General features: G+C 39.2%; 1 protein-coding gene and 1 long non-coding RNA gene across 45 annotated transcripts in view; one reads left to right on the top strand and one right to left on the bottom strand.

The window, feature by feature from the left end:
* Nucleotides 1-10,115, top strand: part of RIMS2 (regulating synaptic membrane exocytosis 2) — a gene marked incomplete at its 5' end in the record, with an annotated part of 603,587 nt that extends 593,472 nt beyond the window's left edge. For 43 of the 44 annotated variants that reach the window (XM_079901300.1, XM_079901311.1, XM_079901281.1 and 40 more), the window contains 5 exons: nt 4,144-4,285; nt 7,114-7,226; nt 7,524-7,625; nt 9,003-9,142; nt 9,645-10,115. In XM_079901300.1, coding sequence (XP_079757426.1) covers nt 4,144-4,285; nt 7,114-7,226; nt 7,524-7,625; nt 9,003-9,142; nt 9,645-9,863 — 716 coding nt within the window. In that variant the 3' untranslated portion in view covers nt 9,864-10,115. Of the gene's footprint in view, nt 1-4,143; nt 4,286-7,113; nt 7,227-7,523; nt 7,626-9,002; nt 9,143-9,644 lie in introns of those variants that run through there. The other variant, XM_079901302.1, reaches the window with a different exon arrangement.
* LOC307175797 lies at nt 7,284-14,217 on the bottom strand. Its single transcript, XR_013824487.1, has 4 exons — nt 13,830-14,217; nt 10,103-12,404; nt 9,170-9,327; nt 7,284-7,618 (listed from the first exon to the last, which is right to left on the bottom strand). It is a non-coding gene; the product is annotated as an uncharacterized lncRNA (long non-coding RNA).
* Nucleotides 14,218-16,792: the final 2,575 nt, after the last annotated feature.

Raw genomic sequence — 16,792 nt, 5'->3', positions numbered from 1 at the left:
AATTCTTTGATTCCATCAGATGACAGGGAGTAGCCTTATCTCCTCAATATATGCTATTAATCATGGTCTTGGTCATTCATTAATGACACAAACTCATAGACTTTAGAGCTAAAAGAGATCAGAGATCTTCTGGCACCCTCCCCCTCCTTTGTTCTTTTGTTTGTTTGTTTGTTTTTGCGGTATGCGGGCCTCTCACTGTTGTGGCCTCTCCCATTGCGGAGCACAGGCTCCGGAAGCGCAGGCTCAGCGGCCATGGCTCACGGGCCCAGCCGCTCCGTGGCATGTGGGATCTTCCCGGGCCGGGGCACGAACCCGTGTCCCCTGCATCGGCAGGAGGACTCTCAGCCACTGCGTCACCAGGAAAGCCCCCTCCTTTGTTTTTTTTTCATAAATGAGGAACCTGAAACTCGGAGAGGGATATGACTCAGAGAAGGCCATAGAGCCAGCTAGTCAGTGATAAAGATTGGCCTAGAATACATGTTTTCTGGTTTCCTTTCTGGTAGAAATAACAGTACCATTAATTGAAGATTTTCTATATAGCAGGCACTATGCTAAGCACTTTAAATATATTATTTTCCTTAACTGTCACAAAAATTATATCAGGTAGGCATTACTATTATCATTGCCATTTCACAGTTTGAGAAAGCTGAGTCACAGAGAAGGTAACTTGCTTCATTGTCACCCAGCGAGTACATGATAGAGTAGGGATTCTAAGAGAAACAGTTGGACACCAGGGCCTGACCTCTTCACTGTTCTCTGCTCTTTCCACCCCACCAGCTGCTTCCAGCAGGGCCTTCCACATGTACTCATAGAGTTAGCTTAGTATCATCTCCATGGACAGCTGTCCAAGCTACCCATTGGTTATATTCTGACAACAAAATAGTGAATAGCAGAGAACTTGGAGTCGGGGAACTGTGTATAAACTCTGGTTCTGTCATTTTTTGTTTGGCTTCAGGGAATTGTGTAACCCGCTGGGGCCCTTGGATACTGGATCTGTAAAATGGGGATTAGGAGAGTTGTTCTGTAGAGGACACATGTAAAAAGCAATCTGTAAACAAAAGGATTACATGCTCGTTGTATTGTTATTCTTTGCCAAATGGTCACTAGTTCTCATCAGCCTGTAATAGCAGATTTTCAAGTCACTTTTGCTGTGATAAGAGTCAGGCATTAAATGAAAACCAGTAGATTTTTGACACTGCAAAGGCCATGTCCTGAGACCTTTAGGAAGTCATGTTTTCTGTACTTATCCTCATTCTGCATTTTCAAACGTTACTGAAGTTGTATATCTCACTTGGTAGTGGTTTTTCATGCTTCATAGGCACTCTTCACAGGAAGCGAACGGTAAAGCTACACGGAGAGGCCAGGACTCAGCCATTGGCCTGGCTCCCTCACACCAGCCCAGCACCTTTCATGATTCCAGTTCATACCTGGACAAAATTTTACTACTTTTTTTTTATTAATTTTTTTTGGAGTATAGTTGAGTTACAATGTTGTGTTAGTTTCTGTACAGCAAAGTGAATCAGTTATACATATACATATATCCACTCTTTTTTGGATTTCTTTTCCATATAGATCATTACAGAGTAAGGAGTACCCTGTGCTATACAGTAGGTTCTTATTAGTTACCCATTTTATACATAGTAGTGTCTATATGTCATTCCCAATCTCCCAATTTATCCCTCCCCCACCCTTTATTCCCTGGTAACCATAAGTTTGTTTTCTACATCAGTGACTCTATTTCTGTTTTGTAACTAAGTTCATTTGTACCATTTTTTTAGATTCCACATATAAGCGATATCATATGATATTTGTTTTTCTCTGTCTGACTTCATTCAGTTTAATGTGGCCATTTGGGGATCACTCTCAAATGAAATCATAAATATTGAATGTATGGCTATCAAGGTCTACTCTTCATCCCCATCCTTTTTGTTATTGTTGTTGTTATTTCATCCTCTTTAAGTATATGTGTATTTTTTGCTATACTGTGCGAAAGTAAGTTGCAAACAATATAACATTTCATGTCTAAATACTTCAGTGTATGTATCTCCTAATGATAAGAAAATTTTTTATAACATATGCCACTATCTACCTAAGGAAATTAACAATTTTCTTATCCCATCTAATACTCAGTTCATATTCATATTTTCCCTACTTGTCCTAACATTGCTTTTAGTGTTTTGCTTTTAGGGTTTCTTTTTTTGTTGTTTTTTTTCTTGAAAAGAAACCAGTCAAAGTATACTTAAAGCATTTGATAGTTACATCCCTGTGATATTTTTAAAGCTGGAACAATTCCCCCACCTTGTTAGTTTGTTTTCATGATATTAACTTTAAGAGACTAGGTCAATTCTCTTGAACAAAATCCCATACTCTGGGTTTGTCTGATTTTGTGTGTGTGTATCCTTTATCTTGTTATTCTATCCTATTTTTGAAACCTTAGAAAAGTTTTAGAAACTTTTTAGAAATGTTTTTAGAAACCAACTTAGAAGTTGGTTGCAAAGACCTGATTAGAAACAGGTTGTGTACTTTTGTCTAGAACAACTTGATAGGTGGTACGGTGATTGCCCCACTATTAGTGCTAAGTTTGCTCACCTGATTAAGATGGCAATAGCCAGGTTTCCCAGTAGTAAAGTACCTGTTTTCCTTTAACAATTAGAACTAATTTGTGGGATGATTTTTTTGGCTCATATGAATATCCTTTTATCTAATGGCATTAGCATCCATTGATATGCCTTATTTGAATCACTTATTCCACTGGAGGTTGCCAATTGGTAATTTTAAAGTTTTCTCACTTTTTACATGTATTAACTAACCATTTCTCTGGAAGGAAGAGCCTTCCGTCATCAATGGGGGATGCTTTAGCTCCTCTCAGTAGTTCATATCAGTACAACATGTTTTACTATCAATTATCTAAAATAGGCTCAGATTAGGGAACTGAGTTGTAGATCAGTGATAACATTTTATATATACTTTTTAAAGCATTTTGATGTACATTAAAGTTGGAAGTGGAGAAGAGATAAAATTTAAAGCAGTGTTTCAAAATGGTGAGCAGATATTATAAGCGGTTTGATGGAAAGGATTTCCACAAGTCACTGTCAATATCACCAAATATTTATTGATCTAAAATGAAATTATTAATACCAGGCACTAAAACAGCTTACCATATCCCAGAATACTAATGATATGAATAGTCAATGTGGATAAATATTTAGACCTGACAGGAAGTAAATTAATACAAGTAATTTGAACCATCCCCCTGTTGCTGCAGCTTCAGTCATCTCTCAGCTCCACATTCCAACATGCAAGGCCTTTGATAACTGGGGCTGTTTCTTGGATCCCCATCTGCCCCTTTTTCAAGCCCAGCTCACGTCCCAGCTCCCTCTGTGATGCTCTTCCTCCCTGACCTCTGCAGATGGCACTTCGCACCTCTGTCACCTCCATGGTACTTGACTCAGTTTCCTGTTTGGTCTTCTAATTGGCTTCCATAAGCAAACCTCCTATTCAGACTGCTGAAGATCCTTAAGAACATGACTATCCATGACCAAAAATTTAAAAGCTCTTTTTTCACATGGCATTGCTGGGTTTTGCATTCCTTATGAGAACCTCTCTGAGAGTGACGAACAGATGTGAAAGTGTTATCAGGCGAGGCTCTCTCCTTAGTGTAGCTTTCTTTGCTTTCTAATACTGATCACCCTGCAAAAACAGGTTTTTGTGTGAAAGTTAAAGCTAGAATTGAGGATTACTCACCACCTATTCTTTGGAAATAATGTGAAGGCCTACTTCTTTGACTATGACAAAAAGAAAGAAAAAAGAAAAAGGCGTAAATTAATCTTGATTTAAATATTACAATGAAAACAAAGCTTATTTTACATAGCTTGAACCTTTTTGTTCCTTTTGTTACCAATTTGAACACTGTTTTAAAGGAAAATAAAACAATGGTATTTTGTGCTTCTTGAAGACTTTTTAGAAAGTTTTCATCCCTCAACAAGACGTGATTTGGAATACCTTTTCTCTCTGTCTCCTTCATAAAAGCATTTTGTATTTATGCAGGTTCTTCATCTGAGGACCTCAAAGCATTGGCTGCTATTTTTTGTTACCAGATGATGATGACAAAACTATCACCCCTTTTGTTTTCTGTCCGTGCAGAAGCCAGTGGTAAAAAGCTACGGAGCACCGTGCAGAGAAGTACAGAAACAGGCTTGGCTGTGGAAATGAGGAACTGGATGACTCGACAGGCAAGCCGAGAATCTACAGATGGCAGCATGAACAGCTATAGCTCAGAAGGAAAGTGAGTGATGGCTGGCTGGGCCGTGGTCTCCATGCCTTGCTGGAGACCTTCTTCTCTACCTCACTCTCTGTGCTTTCACCAAAGCTAACTCACATGCCCTATAGCACCATTTTAACTTTCACTGGCTGATTTGCTGTGAAGAAAACTTTTGCTTACCCGCCACTGAGAAATGTGACATATCTGGTTTTGTATATCAATGGAAATAAGTTGAAACACTTTATCCCCAAACCTAAGGGCAAGATGCTAAAATGTGACTGTCACAAATGGAAGTTTGCCCTACCTTGAAATAATACATAAAAGCACAGAAATAATAAGCACTTGTGCCTATGCCACATGTACGATGCTAATTTTTTAAATCTTTGCTCTAAGAGTTATTACTAAAAAATATAGACTATCGATACATACTTAGTTCCATCCAGTAACAAAGAGTTCAGATAAATGTAACAGCCAAAATGAAATGCCACAAAGTTGGTGAGCCTTTTTCCTTTATGTAGTTATCATGTAGCTTTCCCTTGACTCCACTGTGTCTGAGATATTTTTAAAGCATTTGTCAAGATTGTACAGCCCTGTCACCAACAAATTAAGAATTAGCAACTGCAGATCGTAGATGGGTGCGTAAAGGACATTAATAGAGGAGAGTGGGGTTTACTGACCTCATCTGGCATCACCATGGAAGCATCAGGTGCTTAGGCAAACATATGTGTCATCAGTTCACAGATGTGAGGCCATAGGAGCAGCTGGCAGAGCGCTGATGATCTGCCCTAGGGATCATTTGTCTAGCACAGTTATATAAATACGAGATATATATGGTTTCCATACATTTATAAGTAAGGTTATATGGGATATTTATGGAAGCATTAAAAATGTTCGGATTAACTGTATATTTGGGAATTAAGCAAGCTTGGGGGACGAAATAGATTTGACGTTAATCAAGGAAGTCTTAAAAGAGATGGAGAATCAAGTAAAAAAGAAATGTGCAGTGAGCACTCATCACTGCAAAGCACTGCGTTAGACACTGTTAGGGATATAAAAATGTTCAAACTATGACCCCTGTGCTCCAGGTGTTTATAGTCTTATTGGAGAAATGGGATGAATACTCATAAATTCATTCAACAGATATTTCCATACCTTCTAGTGTTCTAGGCACTTTGCTATGAGTTGGGGATATATGTCATACGAGGAAGCAAAAATCAGTTGGTGGTTAGACCATAGGCTTTAGAATCATATAGGCTTAAATTCTAATCTGTTTTTTGGTGCTATAGAAACTTGGGCAAGTTATGTAATTTTTTTAAGATTCATTTTAATTAATTGATTGAGTTTAACAAGTACTTACAGTATTTCAGGCATGGTTCTAGTGCTGGATATATATCAGTGAACAAATAAGAAAAAAACCCTACCCTCATCAAACTTACAGTCTAACAGATAAGATGGACAATGAGCTTGAAAAATTGTTCAAATAAAAGAAAAATTAGGAAAATATATAATATTTAATATATAATAGATTAGGTGGTATAAGTGCTAAGGAGAAAAAGGTGAGAGAAGAGATGGCAGAGGTTAAGGGTAAGGTTTTATGTAGGTTAGACAGGGAAAAGGGCACATTTGATTTAAAATCTGAAGGAAGTTAGTGAACACATGAATGTCTGAAGGAAGAACATTTCAGGCTGAAGCAACGCTGAGGCTGGAGCTTACCTGGCATCAGTAGTGGGAATGGCGGCACCGGGGAATGAGGGCAGGAGTAGTAAAAATCTAGGAATTAAGATATGGGGGGCAGGGGTGGACAGGTTGTATTGTCTTTATACATCATTGCAAGGACTTTGCTTTTACCCAGATCGAGATGAGAAACCAATGGAGGATTGTGAGCAGAGGCCTGACATTATCTGGCTTCAGTTTTAACAGATCATTCTGATTGCTGTGGGAGTGGAGAGAAAGGTGGCAATGGGGAGATCATTCAGAAGGCTGTCGCAGCAATACAGAAAGAGAAAATGATGGCTTGAAGAGAAGTCAAAAGATGGCGCCTCCTATATTTAGTGGCAAAATTAGCAAAGGAGACTGAGGAAGAATAGCCAAAGAGGAAAACCAGGAGGCTAGAGAGTCCAGGAAGCAAAGTGGAGAAAGTATTTCAAGGAAGAGGGAGGGATCAGTTGGGTCAAATGAGGCTAATATGTTCAATTAGACAAGTCTGGAGTATTAACGGTCAGATTTACCACTGTGGCTGTTAGGTAACCTTGATCAGAGAAATTTTGGTGGAGTGGAGAAAAATTGAGGAAAAGAGCAAGGAAAAACTGATTCGATTTTCAAAGGAGAATGAGAGGAAAGAAATTGAAGATGGTACATAGAGACAGCTCTACGAAGTTTCAAGGAGAGAAACGGGGTGGTAGCTGGGGAGGGAAGGAGGTTAGGAAAGGGATTTTTTTAAGGTGGAAGAAATAGCAGTGTGTTTGGGTGTTGATGGGAATGATCTGATCTGAAGACTTTCTTCATCGATAAAATGGGTTAAATAATAGAACCTCTGTCATAGTGCAGCTAAGAGATTCAATATGCTAATGCCTGTCATGGAATAAGTGCTCAAAGTGTACTGAGTGCTATACATAGAAATCACAGTTCATGCCCTCCAGACAAGGAAAAGAAAGGCACATAAACAGAGGCTTGCAATACAGGACGAGGGCTGCTAGAGGATAAGGAGGGAGAGCCATGGAGGTGCAGTGGGGAGGTTGGGATCCAATTAATGTAAGTGGCAAAATAGTGGGACCAGCTGCTCCTGCCACGGAAAGGGGGCTAGATGGAAACAGGAGTGGAGGGTTTAATCCTGTGTGTTATTTTACTTTTAGTCTGATTTTCCCTGGTGTCCGCTTGGCCTCTGATAGCCAATTCAGTGATTTTCTGGATGGCCTTGGCCCTGCCCAGCTAGTGGGGCGCCAGACTCTGGCCACACCTGCCATGGGTAAGAATTTGTCACGTGATTCATTGTTTTTCTTTTAGATTATTGAAAATCACATTCTTTAATTTCATAGGATCTTTAACAGTATTATCAGGAATGAGTATCTTAGATTTAAACAAAAAACTCTGACTAAATTTTTCCATTTTAACTTGTATGCTTTTTAAAGTAAAGTATCATTGATAAATTTTTAAATATATTTGAATTTAGGAAAAGATGTAGGAAATGATGAAACAATGTTAAACCAAGGTCTTTGGCACAAACATTTCTCTCACTGTTTGTTTCTTCCTCACACGCCATTAGGTGACATTCAGGTAGGCATGATGGACAAAAAGGGACAGCTGGAGGTGGAAATCATTCGGGCCCGTGGCCTTGTTGTAAAACCAGGTTCCAAGACACTGCCAGGTAAGAACAGAAGAGATTCTTCTATTATTGTTCATAATCCACACTTTTCAATTCAGAGACTGTTTTTGATTAGATACTGGAAGCTTTGCTCTTAAATGATCAAGGATACTAACAAATGATACTGGAAGCTTTGCTCTTAAATGATCAAGGATACTAATAAATGAGACAGTTAAGTGGTAGTTTGTGTGTTTGTCCTGAGTGAGCACCCAGTGAGAGTGGCCAGATGGGGATAAGACAAGTCGTTAAGATAAACATTTTATGGTAGAAACCACTGCAAAACAAAACCTATCACATTCATTTTGTATGACATGTACATAAGAAGTTCTTGTTAGCTAGTGTTTTGTGTTATTCTTCAGTTTATCTGGAGCTTCTAAATTCTCCTTAAGAATCCTTAGAGTCCTGGAATTAGAATAAAAATAGTTACAGGTTCCCAAAGTAGCAGAAGCCCATATGTGAAGGACAGTCTAAGATTCTTACTTCCTGTAATATATAGAGAGGCACCATTATAAGTTTTTATTGTGATGTCACATATTTCATACCGAAATGTCATAATCTAAGGTGCTTCGAGCCATGGGGAATGCCACAGATTCCAGATGTCTGATGCAGAGATGTAGAGAACACTGGATCTGACGTATAGAAAAATTCTGAAACTTGGTTTCTCACCTCAGCACCTCCACTGACTGAACTGTAATTTTGAATCTCTAGCTTCCCTGTCCCTGCAGAAATTCCAAATTGTACCGTATGTTGTTACCTATTGTACAACCTTGCGGTGGTGATTAAGACGGTTGTGTTCATAAACGTCTTGGCGCTTAGTCTGTACATGCACGAAAATGTTATGAAGAGTCTGTCAGAAAAACTTGAACCCGTGGTAGTCATAATTAGTTGCCTCTTCCTGGCTAATTTGAACATATTACATCAAACCCCACCCCTGTTGTGTACCCACACCATCAATAAATAAACCCTTTTGAGTGATCAATGATTTGTGGGGATGGGTGAGTAAAACAATCTAATTTCAAGCACGTTTAATTAGATTTAAGTATAGACACATGAAAAACTGAGCGAGACCTCTTTCTTGAAATTGTTAGGGACTGGAAGCATTTCTCCTTTTTTTAACGCGGTTGTTCAAATCCATATAACCAGTTGATGGCAAAATAGTAATCAACTCAGATGCTATGTTAACATTGCCTAAAACTACCTGAATGGCTGATAGTTATCTATTGTTTAGCTAATGATTTTGACGTAATGTGGAAAGGCCAGTGATTTTTGGCCGCTGGCTCTTCCAGCCTAAGATTAAGCTGTGGCAGATGTCACCTGTAAGCTGGGTGTTCCGTAACCATAGCTCATCACTTAACTCTCCTCTGTGTTTTCTTTCCCAAGCACCATATGTAAAGGTGTATCTATTAGATAATGGAGTCTGCATAGCCAAAAGGAAAACAAAAGTGGCAAGAAAGACGCTGGAACCCCTCTACCAGCAACTATTATCTTTTGAAGAAAGTCCCCAAGGAAAGGTTTTACAGGTATTTACTGAATTATATATTCCTTACCTAAGAAAGTGTCTTCATGGAGTCAGACTTTGTATCCAACATCTTTTCTTATCACATCCTTTTCCACTCCTCACAGCTGAAATTCTTGGGAAACTTCAAAGTAGTGGCCAGTGCTATAAGGCTATACACACTAGGGAACTATCGATATATTCAATATCCTGTAATAAACCATAATGGAAATGAATGTGAGAAAGAAAAAAAAGCTATACACACTGTTGTTTCCTTTAAAGTGACTGTAGACTCGTAAACCCCCATCACACATAAGCTCCCATCTTCCCTGATTGCTCATGATCGGAACACTCCTGTAAAGTTTTCCTAACGTACCTTCGGATTCTACCAAAGACAACTATCCCAGTAATTAAATACAACTACATAACTTGATGTTTGATGTCAGCACACTAACTGAATGTATTTTAGTTGACAAGCTTTTACATACATGATTATACTGACATTGCTCTTTTAATTTTGTCAACAGATCATAGTCTGGGGAGACTATGGCCGCATGGATCACAAATCCTTTATGGGAGTGGCCCAGATACTTTTAGATGAACTGGAGCTGTCCAATATGGTGATTGGCTGGTTCAAACTTTTCCCCACTTCCTCCCTAGTAGATCCAACCTTGGCCCCTCTGACAAGAAGAGCTTCCCAATCATCTCTGGAAAGTTCAACTGGACCTTCTTACTCTCGTTCATAGCAGCTGTAAAACTGTTGTCATAGCAACCAGCGTTACAAAAAAAGAAAAAAAAACCCCACAGGTCGCAAACCCTGGTAACACTGCATGCTTAATGTTGTGTCTTCTGAGCCTGTTTCTAGGGATACAAAGCGATCCTGTGTTCTCAGAGGAAGTTGCACACATTGTGCCCTAAAGAAGGCCCTCAGGTGAAAGAGCAGAGCTATGACGAACTATCAGGTTTGGAGTTCAATAACACTCACGTTTTGGTCCAATCTGAAGCCATGGATTAATCTCAAAGAATCAGTTTCATGCAACAAAAGCCCTTTTCAATGGCACCTTTATATTTTTATCATTCCTTTTTCTTCATTTCTCTGACCCCAAAGTCCTGTGATGCCACAGAAATGGAGCTATCCAGCCATTAAGCCATGTTACAAGTCAAGGCATGAAGTCCTAGGAAGCATCAGGTGAAAAGCAAGAGACCAAAGACTTGGTCCAGGACGAAAACGTCAGCGCTCCTCTAGACGGGAGCAGCCAGTCGTGTGACAGCGTGAACAGTGGCAGACTTCAGAGCTCCAGCAGGCATGGTACCCACTAATGCCAAGATGAGTTGGACTCTGAAAAACAAAATTCTGTGGCTCCACTGTACTGAATGAAATTAAACTTTTGTTTGCATGGACACAGATTAGCTGAATACTTAAATTATTTTCTTGGGGCTGCAACTTGCAAAAAATAAAAATCAGCCATTTTCAACAATTTATATTATTTTTAAAAATAAATTTCACTAGTGCATGGTTTTAAAAAAGGGAGAGAATGCAACAGGGTGATACAAAGACACACCATGTTTATTCTTTAAAGTAATCATAGTCTGTGTTTTGGCAGACATTACAGAAGAAAATACTTTCTAGAAAATACTTAAAATTCTCTTCATGTGACAAATAAGTATAACATATTCAATTTATTTCCATGTTAAATATACAAATATTAAAGTTCAATATGTGCAAATTGTTCACATCTTTCTTCCTCTATCTCACTTTTCTTCTTCTCTCTCTTTTAAGCTTTTATTTTCTTTCTCCCTACCAGAGTGAACATTATGCTAAAAAATTACAAGTTTTTGACCTGATACTCTCTTATACCCCATGTTTGATTCAGAGCTGTAGATGCTTCTGAATCTCTGAATTTCTCAAGGCAGGGAAAAAACTAAGAGCTTTCTTTATTTCAAGCATGTTGAAAAGGATTTTGCAACATGACTTGGGAGTACATTAGAGCAAGTCAGCATGTATTTGATAAAGAAGATATTTGAACTTTTGCAATTTATTGTACAGTGCATGGTAATTTTATTTTCATCTTCAAAGTTCAGTTTACAGGAAAATCCTAAAATCATGTGGCCATTGTAATGTCTAATTTGTTTTTAGCACCAGCATTATTCATACAGGGGTTAAAGTATTATTTTTAGAAGGTCTTCGGTTTTGTGTTTTGTTTTCTAATTAATTAAAGCATGAAGCAATTCCTTTAGCCAATTTCCATTTACTATGTGAATAGAAACGCTAACAGTTTGGAGCCCTGAAACACAAGACTGTGTATTAATTCATTTATCCGTAGTAAAATTCAATTTTTCACAAATTATATTTCTAAAGAAATATAGCAAACATAAATTTGCAACAGATAATTTTAAAGCTCCAATTTTTAGGTGACTCAAAGAAAGTCAGTCTGCCTATTTACAGTTCTTTGATGCCATCACCAAAAGTCTACACCCGAATCCCCAAAATCAAACCCCTGCCTTTGGTTTACAGACAGTTATTACCATTGGGTGGTGCTGCAAGGTCAAATTTCTCTTAAGTTCCCCGACTTAGGAGAAAAGTCACCGAGTAATGTAATAAACCACCCATATTTCTTTGTTTCTTTCTGTGCACTTTGATAACACATTCTTATAGATGGATTTTAACTTCTTGCCACAACTTTTGAAATCCACGTACATACCATTTGTTTAAGGCCACGCACAAAAATTGCTCTCTTGTGTTCCTTTTTAAGTTCAGTGTTGACCATTCAAAACTATCATGCTTGATACGGTGCAAAAGTTAAAAATGAGTATCACTAAAAATGCCTTCTCTTTATGTGGTGCAATACGAAATACACCGGGACTGTGTCTTGACATTCTGAGACCTACGATGGACCCAGGTAAAGTTGAAAAGAATGAATAAAACTCTATGGAAATAATTTAGACACTTGTGTACCAGCAACAATTGACTTACTAGACCTATAGTGTCTATACTCTCCCTTAGAATAAACGTTTACCATTTTCCTGATACTAAGATGCAGTCACATAATCTTTTGTGCATATTCCTATATAAATTATTTCTAATTTTAATAAGAAGGACATGACTGTATGGAATATTTGTACATACCTGTCATTATGCAGTATTTATTTTAACGTTGGTGTATTTTTTTTTTTTTAATTTTCACATGTCTGCACCTCGACTTGTGGTTTAGTCATGTAAATAGCACTATTCCAGTGACCACTGCTGCCCTGTACATAGTATGTTTTAAAAGTAAAGGGAATTCCAGCTGGAAAAAAAAAAGGGCAGATTAGTCCTGTAATGAACACCAACTAATGTAAAACTCAAATTCATTCTCGTGATGGTATTTAACACTTTAAATAAAACATTTTCTTTGCAGATGTTGTATGCATGGCCTTCTGACTTCTTCCCACACATTCCCAAGCCTGCTACAGCTCATTCCCTGAGCCCGCACATGATTTAAAGACAATGAAATCATCTTTTCCGCCTCTCCATAACAGAAGAAACCGCTAGTCTTAGCAGATAGCCCTCAGTAGAGCACTTTAAAATGCCAAAGGATTTCGGCTCACATCATTAAAACTGGTTGCTTTTAAAAAAGATTATTGCAGAATTAAGGTGCTTTCTGACGAAATGACTCAGCAACTTACAGATTTAAACGAGTGAGATTTCTGAGTCAGTGTGGCCTCCACTGACAGCAGTCAAAGAGAATCACGCACAGGCTCTGCCATTCCCTGGTTGGAGATGGTGAGGGTGACAGTTGGCACTATGCTATGTGTTTCCACTGATGTGTCAGTTCAACTTTGTGGGGGACTGGGGTGGGGTGCATTTTCAGTTGGGGACACACACGTGGTAACCTGACATGGAGCAACTGATATATAACAACCTGTCCAAAGACTGGCTTCTATTGAGTGAGTATGAGTGGAGGAGAGGGTCTCTCCATACCCTTCTAGGGTGGTTCCTCAAACTGCGAGAAGGAACCCCAGCAGAGTTCCAGTGGAAGTCCTCCCCGGCTCTAAATTTAAGAGCGAGTTTCATTAATTAGAAATCCAACTGAAATCCAAACCTAGTTCTCTCTCCATTCCTTGAACCAGCCATTTCTTTCATTTCCAAGGACTCGATTCCAGCCCAGTCCCCCATATCTATCCCATATTTTCACGATTTAATATATACTCTCTGCTCTAGCAAGCTATTTGCTGTTCATACACTCCTAAAAATCTCCTTGCCTTTTTTATATGCCCTCTCCTGAAAAGCCCTTCTACTTTCTCAGAAGTGATCCATGTTAGTCCCTTCCTGCAATTCCTGGCTCAGGACTGAGCTCTCCTGTAGCAGTTCCTGACTAAACCCTAACCACATGGCTGCATCGACGCCAACACCTTCACCTTCCCAGGAACTCCAGACACAGAGGGTCCACAAGCAAAGATGAAGGACATGATGGTCACTATCATGGGGGCTGTGGGAGAATTGGCCAAGAAATCACCAAAGCTGTCTGTACTGACTTAGCCTTTAACATTCTTGGCATAAAAATCACATTCTCTGCATGTTTGTCTCCACTCACACAGCTCATGATGCCTCAATATCCTCTAGCATCCATGGACTGAATGAACAGAAGTTCATACATCCACCTTTGGTTTGTGAAATGTGTATTGAGAAGCAGTGTGTAAAAGGGAATAAAAAACAAAAAAAAACAACCTACGGCACTCAAATTCTTCATATGACTTAAGTCACTTAGTCTCTCTGGCAATCATTTCTTCACCTGGGAAATAAGGAGTTTGAGTTAAACATTCTTCCATCATTAAATCAACACTTTGACTAACTTATAATCTCCTTCAAGGAAGGAACCATATATGGGTTTTCCCCCCTCTTTTGTATCCTCAGTGATAAGAACAATGCTGGACGCATAGATGTTCCATAAATATCGCCAAATTAATGAATATTTAGTCCTTGCTATTTTGAGACACTATTTCAGGCATTGTAGTGAACAGAAAAAGCATGGCCCTATCCCCATGGGACTTCCATTCTACTAAGGAAGACACACATTGGGTAAAAAATTACAAGTAAGATAACTTTCCAAAGGGGATAAAAGCTATGGGAATATACAGCAGTGTTTTAACCCAGTCAAGAGAGTCGAGGAAGGCTAGTATCTATAAAAATGAACAGGAGTTAAATACAAGGTGATGGTGGCAATGGGAGATGGGAGTTAGGTGAAGAATATTCCAGGCAGAGAGAACAGCAGCTGAGAAATTTGAGGGTAGGGAACTGTAACTCTACCACTTAGTAGTGTGTCTAAAGCAAAGATGAGTTCATACGAAGTGTTTATGAGTGAACAAGTGAATAAACAATACAGATTTCTGTAGCCTAAGCTATTTCTGAACCATTGAGGTTTTCCTTGAGAAGATAGTTTTAACTTAAACTTGATGCGAGGACTATTCATAAATAGTCATTGGTGAGGGATAATCCTCTATTATATTTAAGATGGTTCTCAGAATGCTCCTCAGTCCTAATCCCATTCAATTGTTAGATCTTTGAACATAGGAACCATGGTCTATAGCTCTGTACCCAGCATAGCACCTAGCTCAGCACTAAGCACATTACAGTTGCCCAATACACAGACTAACAGTGAATATCCCTTTCAGATATTCTCGGAAAGATTGTGGTTATCAACTTGGAAGATTCCCGAGTCCTAAAATTTATGTTCATAGTTTGTATACGGTGCAGTTAGAAAGACTTTAAACCTGTGGTGTTCTTAATGCCCGAGCACCAGCTTCCTGCCATTTTGCTTTGAGGTAGGGGACTATTTTGTTTAGTACGCTTCCTTTTCTGATCTATCCATAGTGTTCCCAAGAGACCTGCCATTTTCTAACTAGTCCCATTCTTCTGGCTTCAACTGATGGTGGTATAGGGGGTGCAGACTCCTAAAATGGGTCAGTCTGTACCCTGGCCTGTGAAGATGTGTTATTTTTTGCCTTGATACCAAAGAGGCAGTTCATCTCCAGTGACAGAAACTATTAGATGGGGGAAAAAAAAAAAAGGCCAGGAGCTGTCAGTGGCTATGTTTTCTGATATATGATGGAAATTGGATTAAGAAAGAGAAGAAAGTCAGCAAAGCCAAAGTGGAGGCATGAACTGAAGAGAGTCCTGCAGGTTTCACGTTCCTGGTTCCGTTACGACTGAGGATCGGCTGCATCTTTGCTCTTCCAAGAGAGCCCATACATTCAAGCTCTGGTTAGTTGGGTGCCTGCTATATGAAGTCACAAGTCCTAATTAATACATTTGGCCAAGGACAAGGCTGATGGAATCATAGAACCTTGAAGGAGCCTTTGAGGTTACCTAGGACAATCTCATAGCGTTAAGAGAAACCCTAAAAGGTGGCCATCAAACCTCTGCTTGCAAGTGGCTGGAGAGATAAATTCGGGAATATAGCTCGTTCCATGGTCTCTAGCAGACTCTCCTTTCTAGCACCTAACCTAAATCTCCCTTCTGGAATTTTGCACTTCCTGGGCTCAGTGTTACCAAGTCCAAGCTCATACTGCTCACCACACAACAGGCCATCTAATCAAGAGATGAGTTGTTGGGGCAAGGAATAGCGAAAAGCTGGCAGACCAAGAAGATGGTGAACTTGTGCCCCAAAGAACCATCGTGCCTGAGTTAGAACTCAGGCTTCTTTTATACTAAAAGAGGAGGGAGTAAAGTCAAACATTTCCTGGTTCTGGTCCACCTCCATAGGGGATGTGTTAATTTCTTCCTGCCTGCAGTCATTCACAGGTGGGCCTGGTCAGGATGTTTCCTGTGAGCTAAACAAAGGTTTATTTTAGCTTAATGCTCATTACCTGGGAGACAGGGTTCCCAGAGATGGGCCACTATGTATAACCTAAGCTTATAGGCAACATACTTATAGTGATTAACTTGTAATAGAATACAAAGGTTCTTTCCTATTACAATTCCTGACTGCCAATGTCCACTCCACCAACTTGTGCGAAAAGGACGAGGACCACTCTGGCTACTTCCGGAGGTGACAAACATTCCTTAGAATATTTAGTCTGTCCTTTTATATATCTACAACTATCTGAACCTGATGAAGCCCGTTAGCACTTTGTTGTCTAATTTGTAATTGAACTTGGGTGTTTTGGTTCCAGTTCTTAGTACATATACTAAATTCCTGTGCTATTTATTTAGACAAAAATAAACAACTTGGTTGACCCTTCTCCAGCTACAATGAAATTCCCATCTACTTCAGTTAGATAGGCAGACCTGTTGGAGGCAAACTCATGAACAGAGATTAGTATAGTGCCCAAAGTTTCAACATCATTGGCAACTGCTAGGTCTTTTAAAGCATCTATACATTCTATCACCTGGGCAGACACCTGGAATGGCCTACCATTCAGTGTTTCAAAGGGACTTAATTTAAGCCTGCTACTGGGAGCCACTGATTCATAGCAGGGCAACTGGCAAGGCCTTATCTCAAGTTAAATTAGTATCCATTTTCTCAGTTTTTCCTATTGTGGTCTCCAGGATGAATGTAATTCCAATGCCTTAATCCAAATCAGGGGATAATTTCCTTAAGGAGGGCTTTAACCAATTAAAAGATACTGATTTTAAAAACGAATAACTTAAAACTGCCACACACAAAACAAATGGTCCACAAAAAATTCTCCTTTT

The sequence above is a fragment of the Stenella coeruleoalba genome, assembly GCF_951394435.1.
Source record: "Stenella coeruleoalba genome assembly, chromosome: 17".
Lineage (NCBI taxonomy): Eukaryota > Metazoa > Chordata > Mammalia > Artiodactyla > Delphinidae > Stenella > Stenella coeruleoalba.
This window is presented reverse-complemented; position numbering and strand designations above follow the sequence as displayed.